The sequence below is a fragment of the Aplysia californica genome, unplaced genomic scaffold (genome assembly GCF_000002075.1).
Source record: "Aplysia californica isolate F4 #8 unplaced genomic scaffold, AplCal3.0 scaffold00423, whole genome shotgun sequence".
Classification (NCBI taxonomy): Eukaryota; Metazoa; Mollusca; class Gastropoda; order Aplysiida; family Aplysiidae; genus Aplysia; species Aplysia californica.
In genome coordinates this window covers 84,014-97,138 of record NW_004797693.1, presented here as the reverse complement: position 1 = coordinate 97,138, position 13,125 = coordinate 84,014, and the positions used below count along the sequence as shown (strand labels likewise).

At 38.3% G+C, this 13,125-nt stretch overlaps 1 protein-coding gene across 1 annotated transcript in view; it reads left to right on the top strand.

The window, feature by feature from the left end:
- The window catches only part of LOC101845120 (DDB1- and CUL4-associated factor 15), a 21,207-nt gene extending 8,500 nt beyond the window's left edge, over window positions 1-12,707 (top strand). The window contains exons 5-15 of the mRNA XM_013085982.2: window positions 899-996; window positions 1,918-2,081; window positions 2,663-3,373; window positions 4,249-4,504; window positions 5,268-5,368; window positions 5,791-5,910; window positions 6,844-6,926; window positions 7,370-7,428; window positions 8,568-8,628; window positions 9,733-9,848; window positions 11,017-12,707. Of these exons, the coding sequence (XP_012941436.1) occupies window positions 899-996; window positions 1,918-2,081; window positions 2,663-3,373; window positions 4,249-4,504; window positions 5,268-5,368; window positions 5,791-5,910; window positions 6,844-6,926; window positions 7,370-7,428; window positions 8,568-8,628; window positions 9,733-9,848; window positions 11,017-11,072 (1,825 nt within the window). The 3' untranslated portion in view covers window positions 11,073-12,707. The remainder of the gene's footprint in view (window positions 1-898; window positions 997-1,917; window positions 2,082-2,662; window positions 3,374-4,248; window positions 4,505-5,267; window positions 5,369-5,790; window positions 5,911-6,843; window positions 6,927-7,369; window positions 7,429-8,567; window positions 8,629-9,732; window positions 9,849-11,016) is intronic.
- Window positions 12,708-13,125: the final 418 nt, after the last annotated feature.

Genomic DNA, 13,125 nt, shown 5'->3' with positions numbered 1-13,125 from the left:
GGGAGGGGGTGTTTCAGCAGCAAGATCTAACATATCTGAAGGGCGACTTTTGTTCGTAATACCTTAAAATTCAGAGCTGCATTTATTTCTTGGAGCCTATATATGAACAAAATGTTAAGTTACGTTGAGTTCATTTTTAAAATGGATCAGATTTTCATTCCATTTCACTGTAGAATGGTTCCAAGCTTATGCAGGTTCAGTATAAACAGTTCATTATTAAGGAAGAGTCTAGAAATTCAGCCTTGGCAGGTTGACTGTGTGTAGATTTGCTTGATGTATGTAAAGATGGTAATCTGGACCTTACTGGCAGGGTAATTACAGATTTTCTTAATTTTTCTTGCTGCTCTTGTTTTTTTCTGGATTCATTGACATCAACATAGATTTTGTTCTATAATGTTTTGCCTCAAGAAGAGCATATATATCTGTTATCGTAATCATTGTTGTTCTAAGATCTGTCTTGGTTTGTCCAAACATTATGTGAGTGGTTTTTGAGTGCTCTGAAGTTGTCTGCTCCTTTCAACTCTTTTCTATATTCTTTGGAAACTAGATGTTTCTGAGGTAAATCCCCTGATTAATGGCAACTCTAACCCAACTCAACGTTATAACATACCAGTCCTTTTCATTAAGGTTCTCAGCAGCTTCGCCATCTCCAGTAGGGCAGGTGCTCTTGTGTGGTTTGCCCCTCCTTCCCTATCGAACATCTATAGTTCTTATCTCTCCTCCTTCTTTTATTTGTATGTTACTATTTAGTTACACTTCTAATCTTCAGCACTTATATGACCTAATTGTGTTGCAAGTGGGGTAAAACTCTTACTGAAACTAAATTACCTTCAGTGCATTTGACGTGTTACTGGCTTGCTGCCATGACTCATTGTTATGTTAACCTGTATGTCTGCAGCACCCCTCCGGCTGGGGAAGACGGTTGCCAGTGTTACCTGACTGTGACAGCTGTGCCCTCCCTTGGGGAGTGTCATGACTGCCAGGTGCTTTCTCATGGTGAGTCCACTCTGTCGTTTTTGTGCCTTTATCCCCAACTTTATCTATTACTATTGTCTACTTTCCACATTGTTTCTTCTTACTAACACCCTTGTCTTCATACTTAACTTCTCGTTTATGCTTGCTTAACACTTTCCACCTACACAGCGCAAAACACTTATCCCCACGGACCAGGATACAGATGCAGTACTTGCTATATCACAAAGACGCCGATCGGTGTCCCGTGGGGAAAAGGGACGGCTTCTTACTGTCGCCGATCGGGGTCCGGTGGGGGCAAAGTGTTAAAATAAGTGTTCTGATAATAATGTATCTGTCATGAAACCAAATATTTTTGTTCATTGACTGTTGCAAATGAATTATCTACCAGGGCTATGGTTGCTTTTGTATGAGATTTGTCATTGAGGTAAATTTGTCATCTGCTTATGAGGAAGACAATTTGATTCATGGATAGTTAAGTATGGGCATCTGATGTCACCATGTGTGTTTTGAGTGCCAGGTGGTTTGATTTAATGCATGTTTTTTCTGCTTATTCTTCTTTGTTTTGATTTAATGCAGTTACCATAGGTTAGAATTCAGTTTAACCAAAATCACAATGACTTTTGTCTGATCTCTTCTAATGTGATGCCAGAAGAACTGTTGTGTCAGCCAGTAGAAGCCATGAACCAATCATCTCAAAAGTATTTATAAAACTGAGTAAAATATGTTTCTTTCTACAGTCAGGAATTAGGATGGAGGTTCAGGTTGGATATAAGTAAGCTTGTTGTAAAATACTTTCTCTGATCTCTCTCAATTAAGCTCCCGTATCTTGATAAAATTGGAGGGGTGGGGTGGGGGGGGGGAAGATGTTATCTCGGAACCCTCAGTTGGTTTGCCTTCTGTTTTGTTTTGTCTAATTTATTTCATGTCTTTTCTGTAACCTAGCTTTGCCCCAGGTGCCCTCCGTCCAGCAGTGCCTTCGACACAGCTTCTGCGTGCACTCCAAGTTTGAATTGGCACCGCCCTTTCCGTTCTTCTCCCCAAGAGTCCAGCTCCGTGTAGATGGAATTGCTGTCCTGAACACCGGCGATTCCATTGTGGCCATACAGGTGCTCAAAGATAGTCTATTTATATTTACCCTGGTACTGTACTGTCAGATAGTGTTACAATGGCAGACATACTTTTTAGAATGTTTCCTCTCAGTCGTCAGATCATTAAAAAGAAATTCTGTCTCTCATACAAACCAAGGTAAAGATATTATCAATGTTTTTAGATTTTCCGGTCGATTTCATTGTTTAAATTTCAGTGTCCTTTATTTTTCACGATGGTGTTGCAAATTAGTTTGAACATAATTACATTTTATGTAAATCTGTGCTCAGAGTAGGATAAAACGTCTTTTTTGTTTCTCAGGACAAGTGTCTTGATAGTAAACATTTTCTAGTGTGTGGTTGGTGGGTGCTCTGGTCTGGCTTTTGCCTTCTTTACTATCAAACGCCTATTGCCCCTATTTCTCCTTCTTTATTGTGTTTGTTCCTCTCTTGTAACACTTCTAATCTTCAGCACTTATAAGATCTAATTGTGTTGCTAGTGCTGTAAAATTCAAGACTAAAACTAAAAGAGATTTTCCATTTTAAGTGTGTGAAAGTATTGTTTTGCTGTATCAACATCTTTGTAATATTTGCATCTGTAGGTGGACACACAATTACCTCTGAACAGTTTTGACACAGAAGGTCGCCTAGCTATGGAGGAAGATGAAGCCCAATCTGGAGCTGGCCTGGACAAGATCATTCTTGGCTCTGACCTGTCCATTTTTGGCACAGTGAGTACTTACTTCACAGAGCAGGAGGACCCAGGCCAAGAGCTGAGCCCAAAACAAAGGAACAATCCAGACTCGCCTCTGCTCATAGAAGAGGAAGAGGAGAACTTCTATTCTGCGGATATTTCTGAGCTAAGTGACACAGATCAAAGTGAATCAAAATCAACCAAGTCGAGCTGTGACCGCTCGCGTGCACCGTGTGAAAAGTGTGTGATGGCAGTTTCCACCACTGCCAACAATACGTCACGGCCCGGCTCGAACTGCGGCTGCTCCGCACTGGCCAGTCACCGGCCGGCTCTAAGAACTAAGAATTTCAGTAACAGTAACAACGAAAGTACTGCTCCTCCGCTGAAAACTGGGTCCAGTCATTTCCATGCTAGTCATGAATGTCTTTCTCCAAAGTCGCCCAAATCCCCAAAGAGTTCGGGTCTGTCGGACGCGGCTGGTCGTGTGTCCCACATGCTTGGGCAGACAAACTCTTCCCTCAACCTCAATCTGCTGCCCTCGACCCCACTCAACGAACGCTCTCAGGATACGGCTCATTCATCAGAAAATATCATGTCACCGCCTCCACCACTGCTTCAGGTAATTCTATTTTTTCCTTATAAAATATTTGACTCAGTAAATGAATTTTGAAAGCTCCACCACTTTTTATGAAGCATTGCTTACATCATAGCGTGTTTTGTTTACCTTCTTAAAGTTACTAATTCCACAAATCACAAAATCTATATTAGATTGATGGGATGTAAAACATGTTCAATTATTGTCTTTCTCTGTTCATCCTTCTATCTGGACCTGCTCTATCTTCAGAATGCTGTGGTTCACGCATCACTAGTACAAGAACTCCTCTTCACAATACAAAATATTTTTATTTGTTGTTAGTTTCCATATGACGATCTGACACTTCTGCAAAGAGACCTAGAGTCGAAAAATACAATGCCCATACTCGTCTATAATGCACTACTGCATGGGAACTTGACAATATATAGTGTGCGACACAGATTTTACCATTAGACACATCTTAACCGAATGTCTAGACTTTGGAGAGATCCAAAGGAAATATCATAAATGCAAGAAATTGCAAGACATTTTTCCCGTCGTTGGTCCCAGCAGAATTTTGAGTTTTATGAAGGCCATTGGCCTTTATGGCAAATTGTAGAGTAAAATTGTACTGTTTAAAATTTTTAAGTTAACTAGAAAAATTGTTTTAGATTGAAAATATATGTTATATTTACACTGATTTTTAAACATTTTAACATTTTAAGACTTAACTACTGACCCGAGCCAGCCATACAGTGAACTGTTGTGAACAAGACCAACTTGTATTTCGCGCGCTCATATGACCCTATGCAGTTGCGAGCGCCGTAAAACCCTATACTAAACAAACATATATAGTGTGTTACTTCTGCTTGAGGGAGAAGAACCTTTGCTTGAATTCTTTGCCACTTTCTTTCAATCAGGTTCAAAGTCCTAGTGTGGACGTGGGCAGCAGTCGTAGCCAGGGAGACGCAGATGACCTGGCCTCTGTCAGGCTCTCATCTCAGAGATCTTTCTTCTCCCCTAGCAGCAGTGCTGCCTCCGACTGCCAGTCACAGAGCTCGGAGAGTGTAATTGTTCACACCACACACACCCGCACAGTCACGTTCTCCATACGACGGTTCTCAACGCATGATCAGGAGGTAGAGGAGGAGGAGGAATCTCCCACGCCTGGGGAAGGTTTGTGTGGACGTGGCATTTTCCCTGAATCCTCGACCTTTAGAAATTTCAGATGTTTTACACTTTACATTTCTCATATAACACTTAATGTCTTGTTTTGTGAATTTTATGTCAGAGCCGTTTTAGTTTTCATGCTTTCCAGCAAGTTCTGGGAATCTTGCATAACTCATTGCCAGTGTACCTCTGTGGTCTGAGCAAGTTTGCAGGATTTTACTGTATTGAAGAATTTACTTTTGTTTTTTCTTTTATTCTCTTTTCTTTCTTGTGCTTTTATGCCTCCATCAACACAATTTAGATCATTTTGGAGGCGGGCTTCTGGCTCTGTCTGTCAGGGTTGACCCAGGCTAAGAGGGAAACAATGTCCCAGGTGACAGGTTGAAATACTCAATACAATTTTCTCCACTGGGAAATTGATCCGACAGCAAAGCGCCTAGGTGTTACAATTTTAATCCTCTGGCGCTCATATGACCTTATTATGCAGTTGTGAGCGCCTTAAAACCTCCACTAAAACTAAACTGGCACTTGCAGCACAATAAGGTCCTATAAGTAGAGTTGGCTGGACTTTGAGTGCAGACACTGTGACATGACTACATAGTTGATTATATGAACCATTTTACTCTCAATGTCAAGGATATTTTGTTGTTGCCAGAAGTGATGTTTTTGCCACATGTAAGTGAAATTTTGGTTTAACTGATGTATTTAGCTCTTTGATGTGAAGTCTAGATAATATCTTTTGATTTTTTAAATTAACTTATCCTTTCAGATGATTATGATCTGGCCTACAAAAGCATCTTGCCTGTTCAGGTTGTGTGGAATAAAAAGCCACTCAATATCATCAGAACTGTACGCAACGACATGTCTCTGGTATGTAGTTGAAGCCATATCTTACTGCTTTCAGTTTGATTATGCTTTTCGATTTGTTTTTTTTATTTGTGGAAAATTGTTGATGTGCCAGTCAGGTGCTTATTGTGCTAAATAACTTTTTTCCCCTGATTTTACCATGAAAACACTGAAAGGATTTTCTGTTTCATGCCTGTCTTTTTTTTTCCTCTGTGCATTCTTGTCTTTTGTAATTTCCTTTTTAAAGAAAATGTGGCATGTATCACTTTTCGGTACTACTCTTAGATAGGGCTGACTACCTTAGGACTGTTTCCCTAAATAATTAGCCTTCTATTGAAAACGGTTGTGAAGACTTTTTGAATTTCACTACCTGAAGACTAGAATAGATATAGGGGAGTGGGGAATGTGTCTTTAACTTTTCATGAACCTAAAAATGTTTTCCACAGATAACAGTGTTACAGATGACCTTTGATATTGAGCATTACATGGTGGAAGCAATCCGCCATGATGCAGACTGGAGCCAAAGATATGTGGCCTTCTGTAACTATGACTTGCAGATCTTAGACGTAAGTAGAGAATCATTCCCTTTCTTTATAAAGGAGTGTGGTCCATCTTTATGTGATTTGAAAAAATATTATAATTTAGTCATTTACTCTAGTGGCTGTTGCACAGTGGGATTTTGATCTTGGCTAAACCATGGAATTGTTGGTTCGAATGCGTGCTAGATCTGAAATTTTGTGTTCGTTTTTGGAGCATTATTCCTCTGTGCCTGATGCCCCGAGAAGGAGAGCCAAGTGCTCTATCTTATAGATAATTTGTAATGGGTCTAGCATGGTTGTTTTCATTGACAACAATAGCAGCAATTAATTTGTTCGCTATATTTTGCTCAAAGTGGGAGGGAAGAGTTGTGAATGTTCCTTTGTAGATAATAGTTTTATTCCTTGATGGCCTTGAAGCATTTTGTAGCTGTAATCTAAGTAAATAAGATGAGAAGCCAGAATACATCAGAGGTGATTTAGTGATCAAGTTTAGTTGGTTGCTCTGGGTCTACCCTTGCCTTGTTTGCCCTTGGTTTTGCCAGTGAGAGCTAGATGTTGAAGGCCTTTATGTCTGTTCAGGTGTCCCAGAAACTGCATTTGTCTTTTCTTAATTGTTTTTATCAGCAAGCTTAAATGGTATTGAATGCTGAGGTTTTTTTCTTTTCAGAATTGGTTTTTATTGTGAGCTGTGTTCTTGTACTGATTATTTATGCAGGAATGCTTGCAGAGCTTATCTTACTGTGTCACTGTGGAACAAAATCGATTTTGATAAAGATTTCTACAGTGCTTGCCATTTCTGGTCATGCAAACCAAGGAATGATTTTACGAAAGTTGAAAATTGTGTTACTTGTCTAGTCAATGACAAGGACAAGAAATTCAACCGAAGGTTTTAAAATGTGTCTTCAAGGAGGAAAGAAGCTTCCACACATGCCTTATATTCTCTCTGTTGTTGCTTTTCAGGTGTGTCCAAGTAGTCAAAGTGTGTATGGAACTGTGTATGCCTTGATCCAAGCCAAAGAATCTCTAGAACGCAGCAAGCCGAGGTAGGATGAAATACTGCATTGTTTCATCAACTTTGTCTAGGACGTTTTACAAGAATTTCTCTTGGATACTTTTGTTGACTCCATTTGTAATTGCAGTTTCCGTGGGCTCTAGTTGAACCGTTTTATTATAAATTTTGGTCACATTAATCATATGAACATTTTGCTGTGATATATTTATCATCTGTTTTATATTTTTCTCCATTACTTATCTTGTGATCATGTTCTTTTCGTTGTTATTGATATGTCATAAATGCTTTTGTTCACTGTTGGTGAACTGATTTGAAATTATTTCACTCAATTGTATCTTTGTGGCATTTTAAGGAAAACTGCCTCTTTAAACGATATCTCAGAGATGTAAGAATGGCTATTTTGTTTTAAAATCTCAATATTTCTAACATGCACCATTGTTAACGTACTGATTTGACATCTTTCTTTAATTTCAGTCGCACTATGGTGAAGCTTTATCAAACTCAGTTCACGTTTGTCTTCAGTTTGTGTACAGGTGAGTGTGTTTATGAACTGTTTATTCCTGACCAAATTTTTCTGAATGATTGACCTTATCAGCGAGTGATCATTACAAGCTGCTTACTATAATTTTGTTTACTTTTCTCTCTTTACCATACTTGCTATCTGTAGTAACTTGCAAGCCTCTTTTCCCCGCTCTATGTTTAAGGTCGCCGCCAGTTATTATTATTTCCATATTCTTTGAAATTTATATGAAATAAAAGCTATAGCACATAGAAATGTGATGCTTGTGTGCAATGAAAGAAAACAATTTAAAAAAAATAATCTTACTGAATATAGCAGTGTCAACTCAAGGTACTTTGTAGTGGAAATTAACAAAACATATTATATTTGTCAAAAAAACCCACCCCAAAATAAGATGGATAGTAATGACCCGCATATGGACTAGCATGTAATGAAATAAGAAAATAAACTTCTAAAATAGGAAAGCAGAACAAAAATTCTATTAATGAACAAACGAAAGTATGATATAATATAATTAATATATTTTTAAAAATTGGTACACAAAATAAATACCTTGAAAATTAGAATTGCATGGCAGGGCTCAGAAGGGTGGTTGTGTGCTGCACGAAAGTCGAGGTTGACCGATGAGGCGCTTAGGGTAAGCAGAAAGATGAAAGCAAAAATAACAGCAGTGTGATAATGCTACCTGCTTCTGAAGAACTGAAAGAGTCTTGACACAGCAAGCAACACAGAGAAAACTCTGTTTTCCCGTTTTACATCTTCCATTTGCTTCACATTTGTTTTTCTTGGTCATAGTCTTTATTGACACTCTTTCTCGTTTGGTTTATTCAGAAATGTTCATGCAGTTAATCTTACCCCAGCACTTCTGATGACCAGTTTCTAATGTGGCATGGAAATGGACTGTGACACTGGGGAAAGAAATAATCCTTATAGCAGTTGCATGTAAATTCATGTGCATTCAATGGTTGAAAAGTCACCTCCAGTTTATTGGTTAGGGTACTGTCAGTAGTTCTTGTTACAAGGCATGGTACATCTTATTTCTTCCTCATCTGCAGGTATATATATCATGTATGATATTTGAAAGTTTAAAAATGTACACATGTGTGTTAGTTATGTTAAACTATCCTCTTTTTCTGTCTTTTTTTTTTGCAGGTCTTTATTCCACACTTTTTATTGAGCCATTAACTGAAGTGGATGAAAAAATACTCAGGGGGTAAGTTTTCATTTTCAGTGATTTGTTAGAATAACTGTAACTTTAACTGTCCTGGGCAACAACGTCATTGCACACCGGACAGGCCCATAAGTGCTCAGATCCTCCCAGCACCAAAGCCCACAGGGTATCCATACTGATTGTTCCGGTGGCTGTCTGATTATTCAGTGATTTGTGTTAGTAGAAAGTGAGAAGTCTTTGCCTTTGCTCCAAATTTATTGTTACTGCTGTAATACTAAACAGGGAGACTGATACTGAATATTTGATGAACAGGAATATATGAAAATACAAGTTGACCATGTGCCTTTAACATGACTACTTATAGTTTAGGGCTTACACAATCATGTGTTGCAATCGACTGTCAAGAGTTGTGACTAATTGCCAACAGTCTTATTGTGACTACTCTTGGGAATATGTCTACTTAATAAAAATAATAAATTCCACTTTACTGACCCCTGTGGGTAAAAGCATAAATAATAAACCGATATTACAAGCATAGACAATCCATATACACCATTACTGGTTGCCAGTGTGCAGTGCCATTTTTGAGCTAGGTTATCGTGTATTGTTCAAGAACACACCCCTGTGACTACTAACTGCACATCTTTTTTTTTTGGGGGGGGGGGGGGGGCACTACTTGATTCGTGTTTTTAAAGAAATCAAAGAATTCAAGTCGCTCGTGAAATATTAAAATGATCACATTTTAAAAAAGTGTAAATTTTGTGTTGATAAATGGGAACTGAAAAATACAGTTTAATAAATTCTCACGTTCAGAGTCATGAAAATCTGTCTCTGTCATGCTATTAGGATAACTGAATGCTACCTTCGTTTAATTTTTGAGGTTGGGAGAGTGGTTTCTTTTAGAAAGTGAAACAAAGATCAGGCCACCAGAATGATATATATTATATAGATTATAAATCTTCAGTAACTATGGTTTTTGATTTGCTATATTATAGGTGTATAGTCTGAAAAATGTTTTATTTCTGACACTTTTGTATCCAGTTGTTTTTTTCCCACCAAAAGGAAGTAGTTTATGCTTGCAATTTGAAAGCATAAAGATCAGACAGAAAATAAATGTAATTGTTGATCCTTTCTTTGTGTCGACAGACGTGACTGGAGCTCTCCTGGGAGTAAAGAATGCTGTTTGCTGCGCAGAAAAGCTGCTGTCCCTCAGTCCTTTTACAACAGTGTCCACGTTCTTTCCAATGAGTCTGTTTTTAAAGGTATTGTCATTTCACTCTGAAAATATTGTAGAAATGTGTAGTAGATTGTAGGATAGGTTTACACATAACTTGGACCTGCGTCTGGGGTTTCTATTGCAGTAGCCAGGTGTGAATGGAGTTTTTAGATGTCTCCTACTGCACAGAGATGTGGGAAGATGGATATAGTAATATGTGAGGTGTGCCGAAAAAATGAGTTACTTCTTAGATTTTAATCTTATGGGAATAGATACATTAAGTTTATAGGTGAAGTTTATTGAAATCTTAGGAATGGAGTATTAAAATACATGTTAAACTTGAAGGGAATGGCGTCAATTGAAATTTAAAAAAAACTTTACCCCAATTAAAATTTTTGGCTGATATCTCCATTTGCTGATTGCAAGTATTATCTCTTTTTGTCAAATCATCTCACATGTTTTTGGTTGGGAGGGGAAAATGTTATTTTTGTTGCTGTTTAATGCCATGCTGTAGAACAAGTAATGGGGAAGAAGAGGTTTTAGATAGACAGATAATGGGAATATCAATCAGTCTCTGGTTAGTTTTGATGCTGCTTCATACCATGCCGTAGAACCTGTAATAGGGCGCAAGTTTTAGAAAAAACAGATTATGTGTAATATCAGTCTCAGCTCTTCTAGGGAAAAGGTTAGTTTTGATGTTGTTTAATACCATGCTGTAGACAAGAAATGAAGTGGAGACATTTTCTTGTGGGTTTTTCCGCAGCAGGGAAGTTGAAAGGGGTAGAAGAGGCAATGGTCTGTCATTGTGAAAAGGGGGATATTCCTCTCATGAAATATTTTGACCTCATCTTACTTTTGGGAGAAAATATAAAGTCTTTGTTCTGCTTTGTGGTTGTCTTTTTTTAAAGACCTCATCTTGTTGCATGGATATTTGGAGGGTACCTCTAGTATGTCCTACTTATACTATTTTCCTTTATTGTTATGGTCTGTTTGTCTTGCTTTTTCTATGCACTAAATGAACAACACACTCAAATGTCCTTGTGCAGCTGTGAGCACTATAAGACTCTAAAGACACTGAAACTAAATGAACATTATTGTGTTGATGTGCTTCTCTTTACTCAAACAGAAACTTATCTTGTGGTCTGTCATAGCTGTTATGTACCTAGTCTGAAGTCAGTTCACTTCTAATGTCTGCATGTTTTACTGTGTTTCAGATAAATCCCTGTCGATGCTGATTTCACCATATCTCTACACTGCCATCATGCTCTAGCGTTGCCAGGGCTCAGTATTGGTGCTGACCTATTTTTCATGACACCTCCTTGCAGTACATAAGAATGAGTAGGAAGGAGCGAATCAACTTGAAAGTGTTGGGGAAATGATGACAGATCTCCTGCTAATTTGTTATAATTCCATGCTCTGGCTGTTGTTAAGTTTAGTGCATACAGCAGATGCCTGAAGACAGTGCACGTGGCAATGTCGCTGGACACCTACTGTCATTTCCAAAGATGTAGCAGTCTGCAAATTTTGGTGCACTTACCAGCAAACTGACTTTGGGAGATAAGTACTCTTCAGTTCTGTGTCTGTTTGTGTTTAACTTTTGACCTATTTACCGATCTTTGGATTTCATCTGTGCAATGGTCTGTGCCATGGGGTTACTCATTTTTGTGACAAAAGGTCTCAGTCTCAGTGAAATTATTTGAGTGTTCAAATTCGGAGTTGGAGATACAGAGGAAAGTATTGTTGTTTTTATCATTAAGATTAAAGCAGTTGTGAATTTCACTGTTGGGTACTTAATCAAAATTGAGTTTACTTACTTTGAACATCAGCAGCTTGGGTGATAAAATTTGTCAAAATCATTTCTGTGGTTGTATAAATTTTGGATGTGGTCTGTATGCATCTCATAGCCCCAATTGCATCAAGATGGAAGACTGGATGGATTTCAAGGTATACAGAGGACTTTTGACTTCTATCCTGAGAGGGTTGTTCATGGGCAAAGAGGCACTCATGGTGTAATGCCAATATAAAAGCCCAGATTCTGTGTCATAAACTGCCATCGAATGAGACTGGAACATATGATCTAGTGTGATGGACTCATGGTTGCAAAATTAATGTCTGGGTAAACAGACAGGAAGAATGGTTGAAAAAAACTGGATTACACTATGATTATTGATTGGTTGAGTTTGATTGTTTATGGATGTATTGCGATGGGATTGGTTCACTTTTATCGTGTTTGATTTAAATTGTATGTTCGTGGTTGATCAAGTCTTTAGTTAAGTCTGATGTACAGATGTGACGTTTGCACAATGTTTGAAATCAGCAGGGATTTGAAGTTTAGCTGGAATGCTATAAGATTTGAATGACTTAACCAATTTTGACTGCTCAGTGTAAGACTGTGCCATACCTCACTTTTCAAAATGGCATATAGCAGAGTCTTACACCAAGCAACGGTTGATCTGGGGGAAATACAAACTCAACTGGCAATTTTGTTAAGGTCTTGCGTCCTTTCCACAAACTTGAATGGTTTTTGTGTTGTGATTGCTGGTGGCAATGTTGTGAGATTTTCACAGTCGTCACCTCAACAAAGTCCACCCCTCAGCCTTGTGTTTTATACGTTTTAATGATCGAGGCCATGCTGGATTTGGTGCTGTCGAGGTGGTTTACTATTATTATGATTACTGCTGTTTGGGGAGTCATTTTACAGTACTTAATTCCAGCGATTCTCTTGAATGTATTGCGGCGTGTGTGCACTTTCCTATTGTTTTATCAAAATTTTCTTTGTTGAACCAAAGCTTGTGGTGGTAAACTGATGTTTTAGAATTATAAGTATGGTTTCCAGTTTCTTATTCTGGTGTTGTCTTTAGGCCATTCCCAAAAAGGGGGGGGGGACATTAACATGTTTTTATGCACAGTAGAATTGTAAATGATTAAATGGGTTGATTCATCAATGTCATGCTCATAACTGTGCCTGAATTGCAACAGGGACCTGCTGCTTTTTCTTTCCTAATCCTTGCTATCATCATTTTTGCCTCTACTTCTTTTGTATGTTTGTCACTCTCTTGTGACTCGCTATTTCTGGGGTGCCTTGATAGTCGAAGCAGACTTTGTGCTGTTGAAGATAAAGAGGTGAGCAGAGTAAGCCTGATTCCCTGTAAGGACTTCTCTGTTGACATCCACCCCTTGGCGCTCATATGACCTTATGCAGTTGCGAGCACCATAAAACCTCTACTAAAACCAAAAACTAAACTTACTTTGGTGTAAGTATGTTTGTATATAAATACATTTTGAAATAATAAAATACTCATTTGGCTGCTTTGTGGTGTTGA